General features: G+C 42.3%; 2 protein-coding genes across 14 annotated transcripts in view; both read right to left on the bottom strand.

The window, feature by feature from the left end:
• Nucleotides 1-7,786, bottom strand: part of clasp2 (cytoplasmic linker associated protein 2) — a 66,477-nt gene extending 58,691 nt beyond the window's left edge. For 7 of the 13 annotated variants that reach the window (XM_085445885.1, XM_085445888.1, XM_085445892.1 and 4 more), the window contains exon 1: nt 6,685-7,785. In XM_085445885.1, coding sequence (XP_085302011.1) covers nt 6,685-6,882 — 198 coding nt within the window. In that variant the 5' untranslated portion in view covers nt 6,883-7,785. Of the gene's footprint in view, nt 1-6,684 lie in introns of all 13 variants that reach the window. The other 6 variants (XM_085445897.1, XM_085445891.1, XM_085445895.1 and 3 more) reach the window with 3 other exon arrangements.
• Nucleotides 7,787-10,064: 2,278 nt separating this feature from the next.
• On the bottom strand, nt 10,065-23,090 carry fbxl2 (F-box and leucine-rich repeat protein 2). The gene is made up of 14 exons (XM_085445904.1): nt 22,520-23,090; nt 18,688-18,749; nt 15,159-15,213; nt 14,472-14,546; nt 14,140-14,234; nt 13,423-13,587; nt 13,191-13,317; nt 11,944-12,018; nt 11,677-11,807; nt 11,331-11,391; nt 11,191-11,235; nt 10,897-10,953; nt 10,567-10,779; nt 10,065-10,243 (listed from the first exon to the last, which is right to left on the bottom strand). The coding sequence occupies exons 1-14, from the start codon at nt 22,547-22,549 to the stop codon at nt 10,136-10,138; spliced, it is 1,299 nt and encodes a 432-aa protein (XP_085302030.1). The 5' UTR covers nt 22,550-23,090; the 3' UTR covers nt 10,065-10,135.
• Between the last annotated feature and the right edge of the window lie 1,537 nt (nt 23,091-24,627).

Genomic DNA, 24,627 nt, shown 5'->3' with positions numbered 1-24,627 from the left:
GTATGGCCTCAAAATACTTAAAAACCCTATACAATAAACCATGTGCATGTTTTTAGTAGCACTGACACCAACACATTTTCTGTATCTCCAGATTACAGGATTCAAAATGACGGGGGAGCTGAGGTATGTTGGAGAAAAGAAAAAAACAAACTGCAAATATATTTAGTGCCGTATGAATGGCTCTTTGTGAAACCCCAGCCTGCTTAGCCTGCTGATACGCATACCAGGTACAGGTTTTACTCTGGATTCCAGTAAGGGTTAAAGTGAGTGTTTGATTGAAGAAAAAAAAAAAGTGTCCAACGCTCACAGAGAAATAAAGACAGACACTCAAACCATATGATTACAGAACAGACGGTTAATAGAAAACAAACTGCTCACAATTTTTGGTAAATGAATGAATGTTTCAGTTATTTATCAAGCACAGATACTCAAAACTAGCTGGCTCTAGAATCTTCTCACACTGGTCGAGTTACATTTATATTATAACATGAATTCTTAACAGAGAACAGTGGTAAGGCAATAGAAAAGACCGCATATGTATCGGGATATCACCAAGCTAATAAGCAACTACAGCTCTACTCCGAACCATTAATCCAGTGATTATAAAGAATAAAGAAAAGGACCAGAAGCAGATTTAGACCATTGTCTGATCCTGCTCCTCAGAGCCAAGCTACTGTTATAGACTACAGTTCAACAGTTCCTGCAGCTGCTTCCCACAAAAAAGCGGCGATCAATTCCATTCACTGGACGGTGTTTCCTGTGAAGCACCTGCAGGAAGAAGCCAACACAAAAATAATTTTATTGCACAATAAAGAAAAAAATCTGAATATGGTGACACTGAAATGGACAGCGCCAAGTCGGGATCTGAATCTTAAATCTCCAAATTTATAATTTCCTTTAACCAATACATGCAGCTTTATCTGACATGTGTTGACAGCGATGTCAAACTAAATGCAGCAAAGTGATGTCAGCTAAAAGCATTTTCTATTGATGCTGTGTTCTGGATTAAATATAATACAATGGGTTCAATGAAGCTAAAAACTGGTGTAGGCCCACAGACTGTACATGACAGACGGACACAGCCACAAGAAAAATCACTTGCTTTTTTCTGGACTTATTTCTTAAACGAGTCCACAGTTTCATTTATTAAACCTGGAAAACTGTATGCTAACACAACTGATCACACAGCAAACCACATTAATCGTCAGATAACGCATCTTGAATACACAAACACCACAAACATGCTCTTGAGGTCCACATCAGTAACATGTCTCAGGCCCATAGGTCACTGCTTGTGTAGGTCTGCTCCCTATGACCTATAAGCAGAACTGATAATGACACAGGTATCACTTAAATATTACCAAATACTAGAGGTGGGAATCACCATACATCCCACGATACGATATTATTGCAATTTTTTAAAATATTTTGCGATATTCAGATTCTGTACATAAAGGTAAACTTTAGCAATATTCATTTTATCTAATATCAAAGTCTCGCACTCAGTCTTTCTCTCATTTCAGTCAGTTTTATTGTTGACAAACTGAACGGTTTGTATTACAGTCTAGTCCAACTTAACTGAATGCAACCATCTGGTACAATTATAGCTATTCTGAACTATGCAATATGAAAACTATGCAGCCCCTTCAGCAACTGAAGAATTTGAAAGTAAATTAAAACAAAATATAATTTTACATTAAATAAAAAAGTTTTAAACTTAATTAAAATAAAACGTGTCTTAAATTAAAATAAGTAAACCGTCATGTTTATTGCTGCCAAAAAACAGTTAAACACATTTGGACAGTGAAGGAATGTCAGGATTCTTGCTCAGAAAAAGTATCAACATGCTCTGAAGTCAGAGCACAAAAACCTTTTTGTAACAAAATATCAATTTCTGCTGTCCCTGTATCGATACATTATTAGCAAATAAAATATCACGATACTTAGAGCTGGGCGATATGAGATTTTTTCATATCACGATATGTTTTTTTCATTTCAGGCGATAACGATATCTATCACGATATAAGCCAAATAACTATATTTGTAAGATTTAAATGTGCCGTTGCTCACAAGTAAAATGTGAAATAATCAGCAGCTTGTTTTTATTTAAATATTTATTTCCCATAATAAGTTCAACAGGGTAGATGTACTTAAGGAACATGAGACTTTTTCAGATAAATAAAGGCAAATATTGCAAACTACACAAAAGGCAGCCGCTAAAGCGTTTAAGTTTCAAAATAGAACAAACGAAACAGACTAAATTGTCAATTCCACTTAGAAACAAAATATTAATTCTAAAAATAAATCTTAGTTTGTTTTACAGAAGAACAGACAAAACTGACTAACTTTTGTCAATATCAAATAAACTGAGAACTAAAAGGAAATTCTCAATCTCTCCTTGTTGTATAGCTGAGCTTTTCTAACAGTTTTAACAGTTACTTTAGTCTGACAAAAGCCGAATGACGAATTAGCGCTTCCAGTCAGAGACTGAGGCTACGTCCACACGTACACGGGTATTTTTGAAAACGGAGATTTTCCGTTTTCGTTTTAAAAAATAATCCCGTCCACACATTAAGGCAGAAATGAAGGAAAACGCTGCTATGAACATGCCAAAGCAGCAGGTGGCGCTAGATTCCTAACCGTGCAGAAATGTTGGCCAATCAGAAGTCTAGAAGCCTCGGTGGGAAAAAGTAAACAAAGCTGGGGCATAGAAGCAGAACCGAGTCGTATGTGTGGAGGGACAGTAACTGTGTGTATATGTAAGCATTTAAACACTGCAGAGAGTAGAATTAACAGTAACAGTATTGTAGAAATTCATTTCACCGAAACAATAACGTGGCGCACAGTGTGACGCATGCACCAGTTTATTGTATTTCCAGTAGGGCTGCTCAATTAATCGAATTTTAATCACAATTACGATCTGGGCTTTCAACGATCATTAAAAATGACTGAGCCGATTATTAGCCCCTCCCTCATTTATCCGCGACACCTTAAAGGCCGGTCCGTGAAAATATTGTCGGGCATAAACCGGTCCATGGCGCAAAAAAGGTTGGAGACCGCTGATTAAGAGGACCCGAGGGAAGCTCGGAAAGCTAAGCAGAAGTTATTTGGAGAGTGACTGCCGTTGGTTGAAAAGAGAGTTTAAAAAAAAAAAAAACTTCAGTGGTGTTGCACACTATTTTATATTATTTTTTTTAAAGTCATTGTTAACCCTTTAAAGCCGGTCAGAGCTGCATGCTCCGTTTTGCATAACTATTGTTAAATCCCTGTAGAACCTGAACCGTGTAAGCTAGCGCAATAATTTGTTTTGCATATGAAACCGGAGGAGTTGTACTTACATCTTATGCCATCAGCTTGTCCTCGGTCACGGTTTCGTTCCACATATAGCTTTGCAAAAATTGCATAAAAAGTGCTTGCAGGAACAAAAACATAATATTCCAGAAACACGCTTTGCCGTTCCTATCAGCTGTTCGTAACCCTTCCCACAGTGAAATGATGCACATGCTGTTTTCTTTGCAAATTTGCATCATAGGATTGTTTTTTGTTTTTCCTCTCCAAAATAAAACTATGAAGACACTCAAAATAAATTTCCTGTTGTTGTAAACTATTTTTTACAACTTTATTGTATTTAAAGTTTTGAGGGATAAACCTCTTAAATTTCTCCAAGTAGAAATATATGTAAACAAAACAAAAGCGATTTTCAATTTTTTTTGTAGTTTATTGCACTTTTTTGCAATTTATGTAATTACTATGGACTTAATGCATACATATTATTAAAATATGGGCTATAACAGTTGTATTGATGTATAGCAACTTGAAATGCTCCCACAAATGGCACTACAGCATGTAAAAAAATAATATAAGCTCTGGTGGACTTGGTTCTATAGTAGGTCTTAAAGGGTTAAATAAATATCGTCAAATAATCGTGATCTCAATTTCAGTGAAAATAATCGTGATTATCATTTTTGCCATAATCGAGCAGCCCTAATTTCCAGACTTGCTTTCGGCACAATTTACAGTGCACGCTACTCTGTTTTTTGTCAGACTTGAAATAGCCGAAATACCTTCACACTACGGAACTTCTATGGCTCTTCCGTTCGACAATCTCTCCGGCATTGGAACCATCATCTGTTTTCTCTTCGGTCACGCTCGGTTGATTTTTCTAGTCGGCACACTCATTTCCTCCATGCGCTGGCTCCATTACCCGCTGGCTGCTTCCCAAACAAACACACGTGCGGCTTGGCACTTGTGCTGTACGTAACAAGTCACGCGACGTGACGCTGCGGCTGTGATTGGTTCGGCTCTGCGCTACTTAATTTGGATTGGCTGACTTTTTTTTAATTTATTTTTATTAAGAGGACAAGAGCGGCGAGGTCTATCGCGATAGCTTAATTTCTCTATCGAGTAAAAGTTATATCGCGATACATATCGTTATCGTTCTATCGCCCAGCTCTAACGATACTACACAGTATCAATTTTTTCCTCCACCCCTACCAAATACCATTCCTTATTCTAACTGTAGACTGTGGTTATGTTTCTATAGGCATCTATCCTAAAGCATAGACTGTAAATCATAAGTAGATATAATAATATTATTATTATTATTATTATTATTATTATTATTATTATTATTATTATTATTATTATTATATTTAAATGTATACTTATTTTACTGTATCTGTTTATCTTATCGAGATGTTTGTTTACCATATAGTATTTTAATTTTAGCTACATGCTATTCCACCTATTTAACATATTTGCCTGTTGCTCTTAACTTTATTTTCACAAAGTTGGGATAAATTAAGCTTTTCTTATCTTATCAACGCAAGCTTTAGTGTGTGGCATCTCTTACACTCCATTAGACACAATTCAAAGTGTTTGGACAGAGGAGTGTGGATCAGTTTGAGCAGTGATGGGTCATATGGACCTGCTCTCCATAAAGGCAGCATGTAATATTCTCTCTTCTATAGGCTCTCTAGCTTCTGTACTCTTCTGTAAGCAAATTTGATTTCCTATTCCGTCTACACAAACACACACACACAGAAAAGAAGCAGATGAGGCAGGGAGGCGAGGATACATTAATGAACTGATCAATAAGAAAAGGAAACAGTGAAGGGCACACAAACGCAGCCAAGAAACAGAATATTTTTTCCATTACTAAGAGGCACTTGATTGTGACACTCTTTGTGCCTGAAAGATCTCTGAAATGTATTTGTAGGTCTTGAGTTGTGTTTTCCACTCACGCTTAGCCTGTGTCTGACTCTAGTTCTTGTTTCCTTAAATGCCTCCTGTATTCATCTCCTCTCTTCAACTCTTTATCACCCCCCCCTCCCCCCACCCGCAACTGCTGACTCAGCATGTTGCTTACAGCTTAAGGCCTTCTACCCAACAGAGATCATGAGCATTGCTAAAAGCCTGCTGTATGAAGGCCTCTGGGGCTCCCAACTCACTTGCACATCAGTGCAAAGTGACTGATCTGAGCTCGAGTTACTGGCTGTGTCATCTACATAAAAGAACAAACCTAAACAAAGAAAGATGTTAGCTTATCACAGCCACAGGAGATTAAAAAAAAAGGCTATAGCACCATACAAAACCATTCACTGAGCATTTCTCTTCACTATTTTTAACAATAGCAAAAAATTCAGCTTATAAAAAGCTTTCTTCTTGAACATCTAACAGGGATACTAAGCGGACAATTGGTGAAGACTCCACAGCTGTTTTTGTACAGTGCTTCTCACAATACCGATTTCACTATTCCTAAAGTTTCCATGGTACTAAATGGAAATGAATATTAAAAGTTTTATTTAAAAGATCACAAGACCAAAATGACAATAAAGTCCAGAACACTTTCTTTCTCTAGCTGGGTGTCGTCAAATTAAAAATCTCTTCCAGAGGCTCAGATGCTTCCTTACGCTGAGCACACAATTTCCACACTCATACAGACTTTCTGAGTCCTGCATATCAGTGCAGATGAAACTAATCAGTCCAAAAAGCGACTCGAGAGTAATACTGCAGCATGGCTTTAAAAGGGATTTCCAGCTGTTATGACTTGCTGTCTGGACTGGTGTGATGTGCTGGCAGAAATGGCACATTCCTAACTCTGTCTGCAAACCAGCACATTACACACAAAATCCAGGACTTAAATAAGGAGAATACTGAGAAAATCTTGAAGAGAGAGGAGATCAAAGGAGAGAGAGAGAAAATAAAACATGGATCATAACAATGAATCTCCCAACCCCTCCCCCATCCCATCCAATGCTCCAGCAGTCTACAGTCCTAACAATGGGTCTCCTTAACACAGACACGCACACAACCAAAACAGCAGCACAAACCCAACAAACCACAGGAATGCCCCTCAAAAGCACTCCTCAATGCTTGGGTTGCATTTAAAGATGTCTGCCTCTTGTGCTCCAGGATTAGGATGTCATAAAGAATCACAGAGCCTTCTGCTTCTTGCCAGCGCTTTTGTTGGAATTTTCCAGTGCACACATTAATCTCAAAACATTAGACTTGGGTCTTCTTCATATCGTTAACAGGTCTTTAAAATGTTTTACATCATCTTTTGAAAAATATCTCAGTAAATGTCAGTGCTGTCTCTTCCCAGGTACCAGGCAAACCAGTGGAAAACAATTCACGAACAGACCGAAGGAATGGCTCATACGATGACAGCTCAAGCTCTCTCACCTTGAAATTGCTGGAGTTCACCCATCCCGTTAACTCGTCTATAGTCTTGTCCAGCCGGGGTTTGTCCTGCTCTACGTCCGGGGAGCGATGCGGATCGTTCAGATAGTCAATAAGGTCCTGTCCGACCTGCAACCTGCGGGTAACATCTTTCTGCAGTACCTGCTGGTAAAAATACTCCATGTTGTCATGTTCCTCCATTGGGCACTCAGTGCCGTGCGGCCAGCCGCTGAAGCCGGCCGGAGACAGGAGACAGTGGTCGGTGGGACGGGGTGCAAAGAACTCGAGCTGCGAAGTGTAAACCCTTCAAGGGACAGAGACACCGTGCAGTCTGGACTGCCTCTAACTGATGTTTAGTCATCAACGTACAATCCCTTGCAATATATATATATATGTGTGTATAGATCAATGTAGCATAGAAATCATCCCTCCACTTTATACGTTACGACAAAGACGAAGCTGGCTGGTTTCCTTATTAGATACCGTTAACTCAGAGGGAACTTAAACTTGGCGAAACTTCGGGAAACGAATAACCGCAGTGGCCCTCAGCTGGTTCCTTTAATATAACCTCATCAGAAAAAAATAGCAAATATGCTTGGCTGTTATGCTAACAAAAATAGCACATAGAAAGCTAGCACGGCCACCCAAACAAATATGGACAGCTTCACAAAAGCTAGCTCAGCTAGCTACCGTCAGTTATCCGCAGGCCTCAGTCCGCTGCTCTATTCCATGACCGCAGGCTTTAAAGGCGTTCAACGGTCAGCTCCGTACGGGGCAAAGTTGCACCAAACTTCCACAAAAATAGTTCAGCTCCAGTCCGGGGGTCTCTGATTTCTCTTTAACCCAGGAATAATCGCTGCTGCCGTTAAAGCCGTTATTAGGCGCTGAAAGCTGCGCGTTGCCGGGGACTGCAGTTCACCAGGAGGCGCAACCGATCAACGATCAGGCCGATGGGTCTTCGGGCACTGCACAGCCAGCCTGCATAATGCCTGATGTAAAATGTAAAATAAACAAGTGCACTGTGAACCACATCCGTACTAAAATAGGGAAATATATACGCTTATTAACTTAAGATATATTTTTATTGATTGTGGCTGGTTAATTTCTATTCTCTGTTCTAGAAACGATAAACAAAATTACTGTTTACGTGTGGGCGTGTCCGCTGTCTACACGGCCCTCTGCTGACATCTAGCGGCGTCACGGCTGCACAGTCTCTATTCAAATTGCTGCAGTTTACTATGAAGTAGGTCTTTCAGATAAAAAACAAAATCTCACACTGCAGAGACAAAGCACAGTTACTATTAGTCACCTTTATTTATTTATTTTTTTAATTTATTTCTTTTTCTTAAACATAAAACTGTTAAAACGGCTGTCAAACAGGGCATTAGTATCACAGCCAGTCGAGTCAGCTATGTATCTCAAATCCATCCAAGTCTTCCTTGACCTTTCCATCTGGTCTCTCTTGTTTCAGTCCTATCCATTGTCCTGCCAGTCTCCCCAGTCTTTGAGCACTTGGCACTACACGATACTTATCAGTCTCTTGTTTAACACGATATTAAAAGCTGCTTTTGTTTTGTTGCATTTTCAGTGCGTGAAATGATGGTGTTCATGCCCCGTACGTGTGTAATCAGGCATGACGAGACATCATGTTGAAATCCTGTTGATCTAAAGAGGTGCGTGTATACAGTAAAATTAGCTGTTGGTTTGTGGGGTGTGACGGGATTTCCAATCTCTGCTTTTCAAATTACCCCATCACATATGTTTTGTAGGATTAGATGAACCAGAATTTGTCAGGGATCAATTACATACATTGACTGGCAAGTTCCACCAGACCTGTATAACAAACTAATTGCAAATTACTACTCGCATGATTCTTTAAGTCTTGATGACAGCCAATTCATTTATGTTTCTACATCATCTGTAAATTAACATTTACACAAAGCTAGACTAAATGAACCTCCAAGTACATAAATTCATGTGATTGTCAATAAAGTTGAGGTGCCTTTGTTCACAGTCTCATACTTATCTCTAAACAAATTTCCTTTTTGCTTTTGAAGCAAAGTTGCACCAGCGTCAGCCCTGATCCAGACACACACAGCATAAATCTGAATAGTGGGTGTCACAGTCCAGTTTAAAAACAGTTGTATCAGTGTTACTAACCTATTCAGATTCAGTTTAGTAGCTGTCTGAATAACAGTGGGACTGGAAACCTACTCATGTAAACAAGTTAGTCTGTGGCCGCTAACCTAATTGAGGTTGTAAACAAATGCTTAAGTAGTAGAGTAGAAGCTAGACCACAAGGGCTACTGACAGGAGGATTGGATAAGGGCCTGCGAGCTAACGTATCCGCGCAGTTCACGGGAGAGGCCACTCATCCCAGCAGCATACAGTGTCAATATAATGCTTTTAGACACCAAGGGTCTGAATCATAGGTCCTTTTTTTGTAACACAGCAACAGTTTTTCCTTTTACATCTCAAAAAGAAACACAAGCGTATCCTCCTCTCTGAATAGACAGGCATGGACAATTACAATAAGCACTGAAAAAGAAACCAAACAAAAAAAAAAATTGGCTTTCCCCAATTTTTGAGTGAGTTGCCATAAATCTTTTTTCCCCCTCTCCATTGCAAAACATTCTCTGTACAAACAGAATTAAAATGTCAACATAGGTTTCCCAGATGCACAAATATGTCACATGTTCCACTTTGTACTTCCTGTTTTGTTTTTTTGTTTTTTTTTTCTCCAGCACTGAAAAACTGAGCCAGCTGTGCCAGAGCTTCACTGTTCGTATCCAGAAGAATCTGTGGCTTTTACCCACAGTGCAGCGCTCCACTTCCTCCGTGCTGTGCGTCTATTGGTCGAAGCAGAATGAATCACAGGATGGTCGTGTAGAGGTGTCATGTGATCAGCTGAGATGATACCTCTCCACAGAGAGTGTCCAACATGAAAATATCTTTCTTTTCTTTTTTTTTTTAAAGTTTGAACATGAAGCACTGTAGTTTCACCGTTTCACCCTCCCACCCCACCTGCAGCTGTCCAGATGCAGTCCTTTACCCCCGCAGGTGGGGAGTCAGAGATTTGAGGGAGAGCAGAGTGGAATGGAGAACCTGTTCTGGTCTTCACGATGAGAAAGAGAGCACGAGACAGAGAGAGAAAAAGAGAAAAACTCCGTCCATCCGTGTTCTTTCCTCCACCCTGCCACACCGTCACACGGATGGCTGCTGCACTGCTGATCGGTGAGCAAGAGGAGAGAGAAGGGGCGGGTTCAACTGATCAGGGATCAGCGGCAATCAGTCAGTGTTTTGATCAGTGATCAGGAGCAGTGAGTGGGTCCAGCCCCCTCTCTCCCCTATGCCTACCCCAGTTCCCCCACCCCACACCCCCCACCCGACATCAGCCCCCTTCTCATAGCAGCAGGACCTGTAGACAGAGGTGGCCCCCCCTGGCCCTCCACTGTCAGAGGATGATGCAGCAGCGGCACAGACGCTGGCCACCTCCATGTACAGAGGGAGGGGGTGTCACGGGGGCAAAGTAGGCATGGACTTTGATCTCTGGAAGGTGGGCCTGTATGCGGGAGAGATGTGTTAATACAAAAGACCAAAAATGTACAAACCCCTCCCGAATAAAACAAAAAAAAAAATCCCAAAACAAAACAAAAAGACAAGGAAAAAGCACATGCTCAGGACTGCCTTCTGTAAAATATTTTTAGAAATGCAGCCCGCTTGTGTACATCATGAGTGAGAGTAGTATTGATTTTTTCATCTAACTCTCAGCGAGAATGCTAACAAGCACATTTTTCAAAATGTCGAGCGATTCTTTTAAAGCTCCGCTCCAATCCCCAACAAGAGCTGAAAAGCAGCATGTATTTTCCCTTCATGCCCACTAACCCTGATGCGTTTGATGCCCGCCCGAGTGACTTGCTGACAATCGTAGAGCTCGATGCGCTCCAGACGGTGGCAGGTCTTCAGGTGCTCGAGGGTCACGTCAGTTATCAGGGGGCAGTTGTCCAGCTCTACCACGGTGAGGCGCTCTTGGCCGCAGGTACTGCTGCTCAGAGCTCTGATGCCATCGTCTGTGATAAGCTCGCAATGTGACAGGGACTGCCCAAGGTGCAGGAAATTGGGTTAAAGATGCGCAAATAGAAAGATTAAACCACACACAGCAACGAAGACGGGCTGAGAAAAAAGCTGATACAGTATCAGACATTGTTTGCTTACCAGTGCTTGAAGCCGAGGGCAGTGGATTGACAGCTGAACCAGGGTGTTATCTGTCACCTGAGGACAGGCCAAGCTTGATTAATGTACTGTTCTCACATGTCTGGGGACAGCTGAGAGGATCAGTTCAAGCATTAGCAAACATGTGATATCATGATCATATCTCGTTCTCAGTCCCAGAACTCTGTCACGTCTTCTATGTCACAACTTCTACTTTTTGCCAAACGTCATTTGACAAAAATCATGTATGATGAAGTATGATCTTGGGAGTAGATGAGGGAACTAAAATGTTCTTACCAAAATACATTCTTCTAAGTCCATTTTTTCAAGCTCATGACAGTTCTGTGAAGACAAACAAAAGGTTTTGAACCTGAACTGAACTCAGAACACGGCTGGCATAACTAAAGGAGATAAGAAAACATAAACAAAACACTTACTCTGGCCAGGACAGTAAACCCAGCGTCCGTAAAATGGGAGCATCGTGCAGCTTCAAGGATCCTTAGACAGACAGACACAAAGTTTGGGAAGAGTTTTTTTAAACAGCTAGTGTGAGGAAGGAATACTGAAGATCACTGGAGAACACACTGGGTTGGTCAACAGGTGCAAAATATAAGACTTCTTGTGCACAAAACGTCTAATATTTTGCATGATTTGTTTTTTTAATAGCTGAATTTAGTTGAGAGCCTCAAATAGATATGATTGTACACTATTTTTGGAAGCAACAGCAGTCATATTTCTTGGATGTATGAGAAATGTTGTGAGACGGGTGTGTGAGCTTCTTACTTAAGTCGGGGGCAGTTGAGACCCAGTGCAGTGAGAGAGGCATCAGTGATGTTACTGCAGCCAGAAACACAGAGGTTCTGCAGCTTGTGGCATCCTCGGCCCAGACTGACCAAACCTTCATCCGTTACTTGCTGGAGGCAACAGACATTTAAAAAACAAAACAAAAAAAAAACTGATTACAAAAACGCAAAAGGCATGCAGAGCCTTAGTCATGCATTATTATCAGTTGCTCCCGCTCCGCTTCCAACAACCAAATGTTTGTCTTACTGTGCAAGACTGCATATTTATGGTGGTGAGTTCTGGGCAGTGTTTCTGAAGGTGTTTCAATGCTCCGTCGTCCAGCTGGGTTAAAAAAAAAAATTAATCAAGTATCAAGTATTTTGACTCTGTAGACAACTGCAAAGTATTTAAAGTGAAACAATCAAGATGTGACTGAAGTTCAGACTTTCAGCTTTAATTTAAGGGGTTTAAAACAAGTATTTATTAAGTGTTGGAAATTAAAGAGGTTTGTATACAGCTGCACCCATTTTCAGAGGCTCGGAAGTTATTGGACAGTTAACTGGCAAAGATTTTCGTGGACAGGTGAGGCCTGTTCACTCATTATTCCATGACAAAATAAACACATAAGAGCTGAATCTAAGTGTTGAAGTTGCATTTTGCAGCTTTATACTGGAATTCTCAATACAAGGTCCAAAAAGATTTATTTAAAGTTTAAAGTTTATTTATTTTCAAGGAGAATTTCATGAGGCTGAAAATCAAAATAAACCTATAAGAGACAGCAAAAACTTCAGGAGAGGCCAAATCAACAATCAAAATCGGATATTCTTCAGTAGCCATGTCAGTCACCTGATCTCCACCCAGCAGAGCAGCTTTTCAGTTATTAAATGCAAAACCGAAGGCAGAGAGCATCTAGTGCAGGCAGCCATTCACATACAAGTATTAAAAAACAATCCTAATATTTAGAAATATAATAGTTCATTCAGTTACTTTTGAAAATGAGTGACTGGGTGTGAAACATAAGTAATTCCTAAACTATTAATACTATTAATGTTTTTCATTAAAGAATTAAAGCTGAAAGTCTGCACTTCAATCACATCTTGACTGTTTGACTTAAAATCCACTGTGATGATGTACAGAGTATTTGGATAATGACAGAAAAAAAATGGTGTCATTGTCCAAATACTCCTAGACCTAACCATACGGGTGAATGACTCATTTAAAATAAAATAAACCCCAATTTCACTTTCTAGACTAGATTCAGTTCATGTGGAAAAAAAACAACAGCTGATCACATTTTAGTTCTACACGGGCATCAGGAAAAGAATATACCAAGAAACAAGCAAATTTTCATCCCATTAGGTCTTTTTAAAAGGCTTTATTTTAACACTGTATAATGACTAGGTGGGCTTTTTTGTAATAATATGATAATTGATTATAAAAAGGTGTAGAACTACTTTTAAAAGGGCCAAAGAAGGCATAAAATAACCTGAAATAAAGAAAATAAATGTGCGTACCTGTGTGCAGCCTCTGAGGAACAGTGCTCGTAAACCAGCGCAACCTCTAGCGAGGGCCTCGATGCCATCGCGTGTGATCTGGTCACACCACGACAAGTTCAACGTCTCCAACATTCTGCAGCCATCACTGAGCATGCGCACACATTGCACAATAAAAGAGAAATATCAAGTTAAAGACATGTAAGCCCTTGTGATTTAAATACCGCAGCGAAAACAAGTGTGCTGGTGCTACCTGAGGGCCTTGAGGGAGTGGTTGCTGACGGACACGCAGGAAGTGAGATCTAAGTGTTTGAGTTTGGAGCAAAACTTGCTGAGGCTGAGGCAGGTGCTGTCTGTGATCTTAGTGCAGCCGTTAAGGTTCAACACTTCGATGTTTCTGCAGTTCTGAGCAAAAGTCCTGGGAAACAGGTGAAGCATGGAAGAAGTGAGGTGAAGGGACTTCTTTCTGACGTTTTCACAAGTTTCTATTACAAAGAAAAAAAGCCTTGCTTTGCAAAGAAGAGAAAGTATCGGTTAAATCTGCTGCTTACAGAGATGATAGAAATACATTATGAGATCCAACAGTCTCAGAAGAATATAAAAATTAAACACCCGTGGGGTTTTCTTTTGTTTTGTTAGTTTTTTGTATGTTTGCAGTGAGCAAAGAAAAAATTAAAGGGTCCCTTGGGAATGAAATCAGAATCAGAATCAGAAATCAGAATCAGAATCAGAATCAAATCAGAATCAGAAACTTTATTGTCATTGTCATGAGAACAACGAAATTAAGAATGGTCCCCGATCATTGCATCATCCCTAGCAAGACGCACACACTCGGCTAAAACTTTAAATATAATCACACAGGGACCGAAACGGAAGTAATCAAACCAACAAAAGGATGTTTGTTGCTAAAAATCAAAGCAGAAGCACGTTTATTATAACGGTGCATGTCAGAGGGTCAATGTATTCTCACTTCATTGAGGCGTCTCCAACGCTCAGGCAGCCCCTCAGGCTGAGCTGCCTCAGGAAGCCTCCACAGCGCTTTGAAATGTTCTCCACCACCCGGCCCTGAGGGATACACGGACGGACGGACAGACAGAGAGAGTAATATGACTTGGGCTACAGGACAGGGAATCAGCTGTGACGTCACAGTCGGCACCAAAGCCTACTGACCCAGCACTAAGCCTTGGACTAGATAATGCTACTCAACAAGCTCTCACGTCCACACACACACACACACACGCAGGAAATGCTCAAAACCCGAACCCTTCGCTCCTTTTTTTCTCTCATGAACACGACCCTCACCTCTATATCCGTCTGGAAGTTGAACAAGTCGATCTTCTGCCAGTTGCTGCCATCTAGGGCCAGGACGTTCCACGCCTGAGAGGGTGACAGACAGGTTGTGCAAAGAGACAGAAAAATGGGTCAGACAGAGGTGGAAGAAGGTGAACTGTGACTTTTTTAATCATCATGCAGCTACGGGTTTGTGTACACATCAACAGTCTCCACTGTCAGTCCTTGTCCTATCTAATGTGAGGGTTTCCTGCTCCTCTCTCTTTGGCGTCTTTGTAAACTGAAGAAGTTACATAATTAAAGATAGTCCGATGTAAAAAAAAAAAAAAAATACATGAAATTCAACAGGAAAGAGATAAACTGCCTTTATAATAACATTTGTTTTGTTTACATGTTACATAGCAAAAGAAAACCTTCCTTGGGCCTTGTCACAGGTAATAAAAGTTTAATTTGAAGCTGTGGTATGAGAGGCTGCCCCAAAAGCTCTGCATTCAGTCAGTGGCTTGTAACAATAATTCACACAGATCATTTTATAAATCACTTTAAGCTGCAGTTCACTGTGGTTCCCTTTACACAGAGCCAGCAGAGGGCACCATATTATACACTTGCCCAGAGAATTCAGTAAGTACAAACCAGATTTACCTCCTTTTTAATAGTAAGGTCTTAATTAGGATGTGGCGTTGAAAGGGAGGCGCTTACCTTGGACACCTGGGCACACCGGCACAGTGTCACCACATCTAAATAGGAGAATATTCTAGAAAGAGAGACAAAGAGGAGGATGAGGTTTTCTCATATTAGTGATCATATGATCATACTCAGATAAGGAGCTCTGCTCAAGCACATGCTGGAACACCTTATTCTTTCTTTGATGCTAGTGAAAGTATGTTTTTTTTCTTATGTCTGTAGGGAACAGAACAATCTGTGGTGTTTGGCTGGTAGGCCCATAGACAGGCAGTGTTTGAGCTATGGGCTGGTCAGCCACAAAGGGCCACATGCAGCAGGCTACTGGGTCAGCTCAATCCATTAATCTGCCAATGAGTAATCTCTGGCACTCAGACAAGCAAGGCCACCAAAAGGCCAGTACAGACAGAGATACAGTATGAGCATGTATAGAAGGGCACACATACACATACACACACACACATGCGCGCACACACACACACACAACAAAGCCAAATACCTCCTGTCAGTTCTTGTGATAAAACGGTCTGTTAAATCTCACAGAAGTGACTTAAACGGAAAATCTTTAGAAAATCTGAGGTGTTAAGAGAGCTGTTAGTGCCAAAGTTTTGAGTGCAGCTGGGGTCTGATTGCCCTTTTAACCCTAGGAAACAGGAGCTGGCCATTGTTTCCTTCAAATAGACACGGACAAAGGCTGTGTGTTTTGATGTGTGTTAGGCCAGGGCATGTCAGGACGAGTCTGTATAATCTATACAAGAGTCTGGTGTCACAGAGTACAGACATCATACAATTGACAAAGCAATGCATATGCAACTTCCATGCACTCTCACGCAGGGTACACAGATCCTGGAGAGGTTGCTGGCACCCAAGGGGCCGACCAATCAAGTTGATCGTACACATTGATCTCCTTCCTAATAACTGGTTAATGGCCGCGATGCTGACCAATGATTGATTGCCCGTTTTAATCAACTACAATCTGACTTTCCACTATGTGTGCGAGAAAGGCCTCTTAGTAACCACAGAAGAACTCTGTTACTCACACTCACAGCGAAGGAATCAGTCAATCTGATTTGGTGAGTCCTGTTAACCTATCTGAAATCTGTAATTGCTACCAGCTGAGAGAGACTGCTGAACACAGATAGATCATATTACCGGCAGGGTAGGACTGACATGGACTTTTTCTCATAAGACACACAAAAGAAAGTGAAGGACGTGACATAATACAGACAAATTCAGAGCAACAACACCATGAGCATGGTATCTTTTTCCACTTTACTACACACAGGAAAGCAATAAGGGCACCTTTGAATGCAGAGCACGAAATAAGAGAAAAGCCTTGGATCACTCTATCAGATCCAGCCTGGGTGTCCCTATTTTTCGGTCAAGGCACATAACAGGATTTTCATGAAGCACACTCCCATTTGTTGTCACCCGGCCCTTCAAGCATGGCTAGAAAAGGGAGAGTCGAGCCTTCGCCATAAAGTCTGGGCCTGGTTGTCATGGCAACAACTCAGACATGAATTTAGTGGTAGTGGAGAGGGTGCTGAGTCAGTGCTTCTGGGTAAGAGGACCGTGAACCACCCCGAACGCTCCCTCTGTCAGACAGGGTTCTTGGATGTCACACAGTTTTCACAGTTTATATCTGCGCTGTGCTGGCCTACATAACGGCTGTTTACAAGTGCACCCACTAAGACGCAGACTGCTGCACAAGCAATTCAGGCTTGCTCGCTAGTGATGCTCTGTACATAAACAGCAACGCTAATATGAACACAAATTAACAAAATAAATAGCCACTACTCCTCGAGCTGCATATTTTCCAACGTGTAACACATGGTGGCATACTGCAGTCGTTATAAAATATGCATCTTGGGTTAATCTGTAATTAGAAATTAACCACAGGCGTGAATGTGAGCACATTTGGCTCTCTGCCCATGGTGTACCCTGCCTGTCACTCCATGACAGCTGGGAGAGGTTCCAGCAACCACTGCGACCTAATTTGGATAATTTTTTAAGAAAATGTATGGACGACCAACCATAAACCAGAAAGGCTAAAAAATGTAGCCCTTAACATCAGCTTATTCAGATCACTAACCCTGCAAACATGCTGGTGCGAGCCCAAGCTGTGTAATTGTGGATGAGCTGTGGGGCAATTGGGTGTGCCCATACAGGTCTGGCAGGTGTTTTGTTCTTTGGGGCCCCTATTAAGGGTTTTCTATTGGGATACTGACTATGGGGTTGCCCACAGAAAACCCATGTAGGCTCTATGTAGGTTAGCCTGTGTGGTCCATTGCAGTTTTGCCCCTCTGGGCCCTATAATGGTATTCTGTGGGCCTTTGGGTTTTCTATAGCTTGCCCAATGAAAACTTATATAAGGACCCCAAAGGGCAAAATTGCGTTTGGCCCTGTGCGGGTACACTCAGTTGGGCTTCGTATGGGATAAGTGTGGATTTGCCCTCCCCGACACAGCCCCATAGTTTGCCCACATATATCCACTGTGGGCCCGCATTGTTCATTATCAATAATGCGCCAAACAACATACAGGCAGATATGACTATTGTGGAGAACATGACCCACAGAACATTTTTTATTACACTGTCTGAAATATGTGGCTGTTAGAAAGCAACTGATTCAAAACCTCAGTAAAATGGAAGTGAAACTACACATTTTGACTAACTAACAAAAGATCGCTGGTTCAAGCTTGGGAAGTGACATAAATCATTTGGGGTTTGGATCAGGAAGAGTATCTCTACCAAATTAACTATGTGGTTACCCCTTGTGAGTAAAGCAGTGGCTAAAAGTCATGTTTTTTCTCAGAGCAACATTCTGGTCCACACTCAGTACCAATTGGTGGCGTATTATGGGCAGCCAACAATGAGCCTCGGTAGTGGCATGAAATGTGGGGCCCTCTCTTCCAATCTTTTACTGCAGCACACTGGGGCACATCTGGCCCCCATAGTGCAGGACTAATACATGTTTTTCTGACCACCAGTGGAAATGCACTGGTCATAATGGGCATGCTGGGAGAGCGTATGGACCAGCAGAAGAGCAGAGCACTGCGGAATTCCCCACTAGCTATGACAAAACTATTTATAGCTCACTTACAGAGACATACAGTTTGCATAGGCCCAGGAGTGTTTCACACATGCGTGCACACACGCATGCACACAAAAAATGCAGCTTTCACAGAGTGCACAGCGTGTCATGTGTCAGCAGAGATATATGCAAGTGCAACCCTTTCCATTCCACATAAACGAGCGTGAAGGATGAACATGGGTGACTGCGCGAGTGATGTCAGATTAATGGGTCATGTGCAGCTGCTGTGGGACAAAATATTGGTCTGTAGGTCACACACAGCTAAAAGAACCTTATTTCAGGCTGGTGGCTGACAAACATCATACTAAACACACAAATGCACCTACACCACCAACAGAGGCAGAGCAAACACACACCGTTTCAGGCTGCTTGAGCTAATGAGTAACCCTGACCTAAGCCCTCGTCCCTGGGTGTGTTGTGTTGTATGTTGTGTGTCTGGTATAATTATTCTTACCTAAGAAGAAGCTCTTTGGGGAGCTTCTTATTAATGGGGGCTTCATCGCTGTTTGAGAACACCTGTCAAGAGATAAGACAAACAGTAACAATGAGTGAGTGTCTTTGTGTGTGTGTGTGTGTGTGTGTGTGTGTGTTGATGTGCAGTGATATGAAAACATTATCATCCTCACAAGATTGCTACACTAAACAGAGCTAAACTAAGCCCAGGAATCACATAATTTTATTTCACCAGCTTGTTATACTTAAGAAAAGAAATAGACCCCTGCACAGTTTACAGCTGCTGCTTCCGTAAGCTATGCTAATAAACATGCCAGAGCTGCATTTGGATTTCCATGTCGCCTCCTCACAAGCTTATAATTCTGTTAGCCTGGTCAGCTTGTTGGCATGCTTATCTCAATTAGTCTACTCGCTGGATGTCTGGCCATCTGCTGAGTGGGACACACACACACACACGCACACACACACACACACACACACACACACACACACTCGCAGGTGATTCCAGTCAAACCTCTCTGTGTGAAGAACAGAGGCAGAACATTCGAGATCAGGTGGGCTGCATTCAGCCATGAATTTAAATTACGGCAAACACCCACATCCACTGTGCCTCTGCAGACACGCATCCTGCCAGTGATACACTTGTATCCTCAAAGGCTCAGAAGCTGTAGCTAATGAGGGGGGACTCCCTGCTGTTGAACACGCAAACACAAACACCGAAATCTGAGAACACAAAGGGGATAGGAGGAGAGGCACGAGATGAGCAAAGGTTGATTCTGAAAATGTCTCAGCTGTAGTCTAGCCCCCTGACGACAGACGCAACCTCCTCGAAAGAGAAAGCAGCAAAGCGAGAGGGAAGAGGTGAGGAAGACGATACTGAGTGACAAAAGCAAGCCAAAGGAACCGTGCTCCAGTCAAGAAGTACTGGAAAAACATGTCTGAAAGTCATCAGAGTGGAAGAAGACGAGGGAGGAGGAGGAGGGAGGAAATGCAGGCCATTTCAGAAGGAAGTGGGGTCAAAAAAGAAAAGGAGAGGGAGTTGGTCCAGTCAAGGTCCGGCAAACGATTAACTAAGCTGGTTTGAACTTTAACATCGCTAAGGGAACAACACAAGAGTGTTGTTGAACACACTTACCAGAAAAAACTCTGCCATCACTGAGGCCCACATGCCCTCGTACTGAATAATGCATCATTACACACTCATCTGAGGCTGTTGAGTAAAGCATGCCGTCATTAACTGTAACATTAAACTAACAGCAAACTTAAAACATGCGTATATCTATTGGTGAATTTAATAGCATTAGAAGGAATGCAGTGAAGGAGACCTGTGGATGGGTATTTGCTGTGGAAGGCTGCTACTTTGACCAGGCCTCTGCTGGGCTTCCTGATTAAATCAAGGTAATAAACATCAGCATGTACTGACTGACAGGCAGGCAATTTGACCTTTCAAGAAACAGCATGTTGACTCAGTGTCTCTGTAAAGCTGTTGGGGGGGGGGGGGGATAGTTTAGGACTAAACTTAGACTTAAATCCGAACCACATCTGTAACACATCACTCACCTTTGACCTCTCTTCCATCACTCTGAGGAACACAGGGAGGCCATGATGGAACGCACTGGGCTCCACACAGCATTACGCTAACATGGAGCATTCACAGAACAATAATATCATTCTGTGGTACAAACATGGTTTACTGTGTAATGAGATCAGGGTTGAAAAATGTTCAGAAATTCAAATTCATCCTTTTACATTACAGTCAAAACAAGCAAAATGACTTCGAAAACAACCTGATACTCCAATAATCATCCTTATCAGAGTTACTGCCTCAGCATTCTGGTGCCCTTGCTCCCCATGCAGGAAGAGCACCATTCCCAAACAGGAAACTCCTCTCTGAAGTCATACTCACTATTCCTAGAGAGGGTGCAACAAGCCTAACATGCAAATCTGGTTTAAAACGCCCGTGGCACGTAAAACAAAGACACCCATGAAGAAATTAAGACTTGGGTCGAGTGTTGCGTTCAATTTTAGGCCTGCAACACAACAACAACAAAAACCATAAAAAGGACTCGATCACCAACTCGTCTGTCAGTTGACCCCCTTCCCCTTTCTTCTCAATTGGACACACCAGCCTGCTTCCCCACCGTACACTGGTTCATGCTAAGAAGCTTAGAAGTCTGCTGAGAAATCCACTGATATGGCAACAGACACACGGGCGCTACTAACGCCATCTGTTCTGATTCACTCGCACATCAGCACACATGTTCCTACTACTGACAAACATGTGAACACCTGACTGAGGGCGTCAAGTAGCATCAAGTCAACCCCGAAGGCATCTCAGCAATGTGTGAATAATAACTCCTGATAAACATCTCGCATCTATGAGCAGCCATAATCAGTCAGATGGGATGATTATGGTTTGTACATAAGTGTTAAATCAGCAGTACATGGTGATTATTGCACCACAGGTATGCAAAGGTTTATGAACAAAGTAATGTACAAATACTTGGAGATGCTTTGGTTTTGTTTACTTAGTAACATAATGTTTTACACTACACATGATGTACTTTTTTTTTTTTAACTCCACAACTTTCAGATCAAAGTTCCATCCATCCATCCATCCATCCATCCATCCATCCATCTTCATCCGCTTTATCCGGGGCCGGGTCGCGGGGGCAGCAGCCTAAGCAGAGAAGCCCAGACCTCCCTCTCCCCAGCCACCTCCTCCAGCTTATCCGGGGGAACACCAAGGCGTTCCCAGGCCAGCCGAGAGATATAATCTCTCCAGCGTGTCCTGGGTCTGCCCCGGGGTCTCCTCCTGGTGGGACATGCCCGGAACACCAATCCCAGGAGGCGCCCAGGAGGCATCCTTGTCAGATACCCGAACCACCTCAGCTGGCTCCTTTCGATGTGGAGGAGCACCGGCTCTACTCTGAGCCCCTCCCGGATGACCGAACCTCTCACCCTATCTCTAAGGGAGAGGCCAGCCACCCTTCGGAGGAAGCTCATTTCCGCCGCAAAGTTTTTGTTCTAATAAAAGACGATTATCACGGCTCATATTTTCAGTAATATCTGAAGTAATGCAAATGTGTTGCTTTACTCAAACTGCTACAGCACAAAAATGCTGCACAGGCGTGGGTAATAACACCCAGTAGTGCCACACATACTGTCTGCAGTAAGACTATTTTTTTTTATATCTTGCTCATGAATCCAACTAAAAAAAATTTAAAAACCCAACAACTTCAAATGACCCTGAAAGCTCTGGTGCTTTTACTTTTTATTGGCATGTAAATATGGATAAAGTGATCTGGAGACGTACAGCATTCATCCTATGTGCAGTATTATTACTTCTTGAACACAAAGGCCACCTGTAGTGGCACCTGCCCATCACAGGTATTTTAAGGAGGCTTTAGATGTTTTCATTGCGTGTATTTAACAACAATCCATCCTCTCCATCTGCAGCCCCCCCTCTCTGAAAGCCTGTAACCTCAGGCGCCAGTGGCAACCAGCCTCGGCCCTGATATATTGACTATCCTCAGCCACAGCCCTCCTCCTCCTGTCCCGCAGTCCTGAGCTCCATGTTGTCGCTGTCTAGTGGTGCGGCAGGACAACAACAGGATTTCGGATTACCCTTGACCAACAAAACGCCTCAGCTCCTGACTGCGTGTAAAATTAGGAGCAGAGCACGGTCGACCACACACGCGCGCACGCAAACACACACGAACAGACACACAGAGATATACACACACACAGACTTTGCTTATACAAGCCCACGACTCCCACGTCTGCTAGAAACAAACACTTTAACCGTTGGTGGTCCACTCCCTCTGTCATACCTCGAACCGGCCCTTGGTGATACCGTTCATGTCTGCGGCGGCACGTCCCAGCTACACGCCGCGCAGAAACCACTCGAGTCGTTTGACGGTTATTGTTTTTGTCGCCGTTTTATTTTTGGTCGGTCGGAGTGTAGGAGCCGAGCTGAAGCTGGGTCTTCACACCCTCCTCCTCCTCCGCCTCCACCTCCCCCCCTGAGCCGCCAGCGAGGCTCCCGTACTCCGGGTCAGTGGGGTGACGGTGAGGGTGGTGGTGGTCCGGGGCGGCCTGGGGCAGCGTTGACACTCGACGTCTCGAAGACCAACGGCTCCCCAGCAGCCCGTCTCATCACAGGGCTACCAAAATAACAATAATAACATGGACGGTCTGTCAAGTGACTTCACTTCCGCCTCTCCCTTCATCGCTTCATCGGCGGTCAGCTGGCCGCGGATCGCCCAACTTTGCTGAAAACACACGGGAATCGTTAGGCCGATGTCCGCCTTTACTCGTTGCACCGCACGGTTCCCGCAGCGGACGCGCGTGTGGCGGCTGACACGAGCGCTTTCCTCAATGTTTTCTGTTTACTTGCGGGGAAGGGGGAGGGGCGACGTGACGTCATTGCTGCGGGAAAACCACGCGTGGTCGATTTGTTTTGATTGTGGGCTTGTTGCAGGAATTTTAGGAAGGGAGGAAGAAACCAAATCATAACTAATTGGGGCTCATTTACCAGCACAGGCAGAATTTTAATAAAATTGATTAAAAAAAAAACCCAAAAGGGATGGAGGGGGTGCCCTGACACGAACGCGTGGGTTTGCTTAGAGGGAACGTTTGAGCTCCACGAGCTTTTCTGCTGTAACACAGCCTGTTTCAGGCACGCCTGAAAGACACACTCAAAGCAGTCTGGGCTGAGTCCTTTGTCAAACATCAGTGCCAATAAAGTTTCTAGATTCAAATACAAGTACAGAAATTAAGTAACTAAAGGAATCGTCATGTTATTATAAAATGATTACTACGTGGCCAGCATGTGTTGGTCAGTTTAATCTGAAACCGAAAAAAAAACGATCTCCACAGTAGTTCTGTCTAAGTCATAAGAATCCTATTTTACAGTACATTAAAATTCACGCCCCTATACATTCAAATGACCCACTAAATGCAACCCTCAACAAAATAGTATATAACTCAATAAAACATAACAAAACAAATATCTTTGTAAGGTAAAATTGCATTAAAACAGTTTGATTAAATTAAGTAGAAAGTTAAATTTAATTAGTATTAAAAAAGTAACGTAGAATAAAAATAATCATCATTATTTTTAATTAAATTGGCCTGCCTTTTTTTTTTCAACATTATGTTTATTAAAGTTTTACATATATACATATATAAAGTACATACACAAACAAATTTACACAATAAACGAAACACAAGGTACATTCAATGAAAGCACTTGAGTCCATGAGACCTCTGACAGATTTTAAAGAATAATTTTCACATTGCAGCATATGGTTGTGGTCCTGTACCGGGAATAGCTAGGCTGTCCCTGTCTCACACAGTAAACCAGATAGATCTTTATTCCCAATATACTGGATGTAGCGCCCCCAAATTTTCTGGAAAATTTCTTGTTTATCTTTTACAATACCTTGTGTTGGGGGGGGGGAGTGTTGTGTGTGTGTGGGTTTTTTTGTCTTGTTTTTATGGACATGAAGTCTGCCAATAAAGATTGAATTGAATTGAATTGAATTTTAGAGTATATGTAATTTTCTCTAATGGTAAATAAAGACAATTCTTTGAACCAATGTGAAATACTTGGTTTGCCAAGACTCCTCCACGTTAGAGCTATCACTCTCTTTGCTTGTAGTATTCCCATGTTTATGAAGATTTTTTCAAAATGATCTATGTTACACTCTACAGGATATAATCCTAGTAGGAAAAGTTTGGGATCCATCACAAGTTTAATTGACAAAATCTCCTTTATCATTGCTCTAACCTCTTCCCAAAACTCCTTTATTTTTGGACATGACCATAAACAGTGGAGCAATGTGGCCTTATCTTCTTCACATCTATTACAGATATCAGGAATCTGCATATTACATTTGTTAAGTTTTTCTGGTGTTATGTACACTCTCATCAATCA

The sequence above is a fragment of the Copadichromis virginalis genome, linkage group LG22 (assembly GCF_057382275.1).
Source record: "Copadichromis virginalis isolate Kocher_CV1m ecotype Utaka linkage group LG22, C_Virginalis_male_GT1.1, whole genome shotgun sequence".
Taxonomy (NCBI): domain Eukaryota; kingdom Metazoa; phylum Chordata; class Actinopteri; order Cichliformes; family Cichlidae; genus Copadichromis; species Copadichromis virginalis.
The sequence above is the reverse complement of the archived record's forward strand: the minus strand, read 5'-3'. Positions and strand labels throughout refer to the sequence as shown.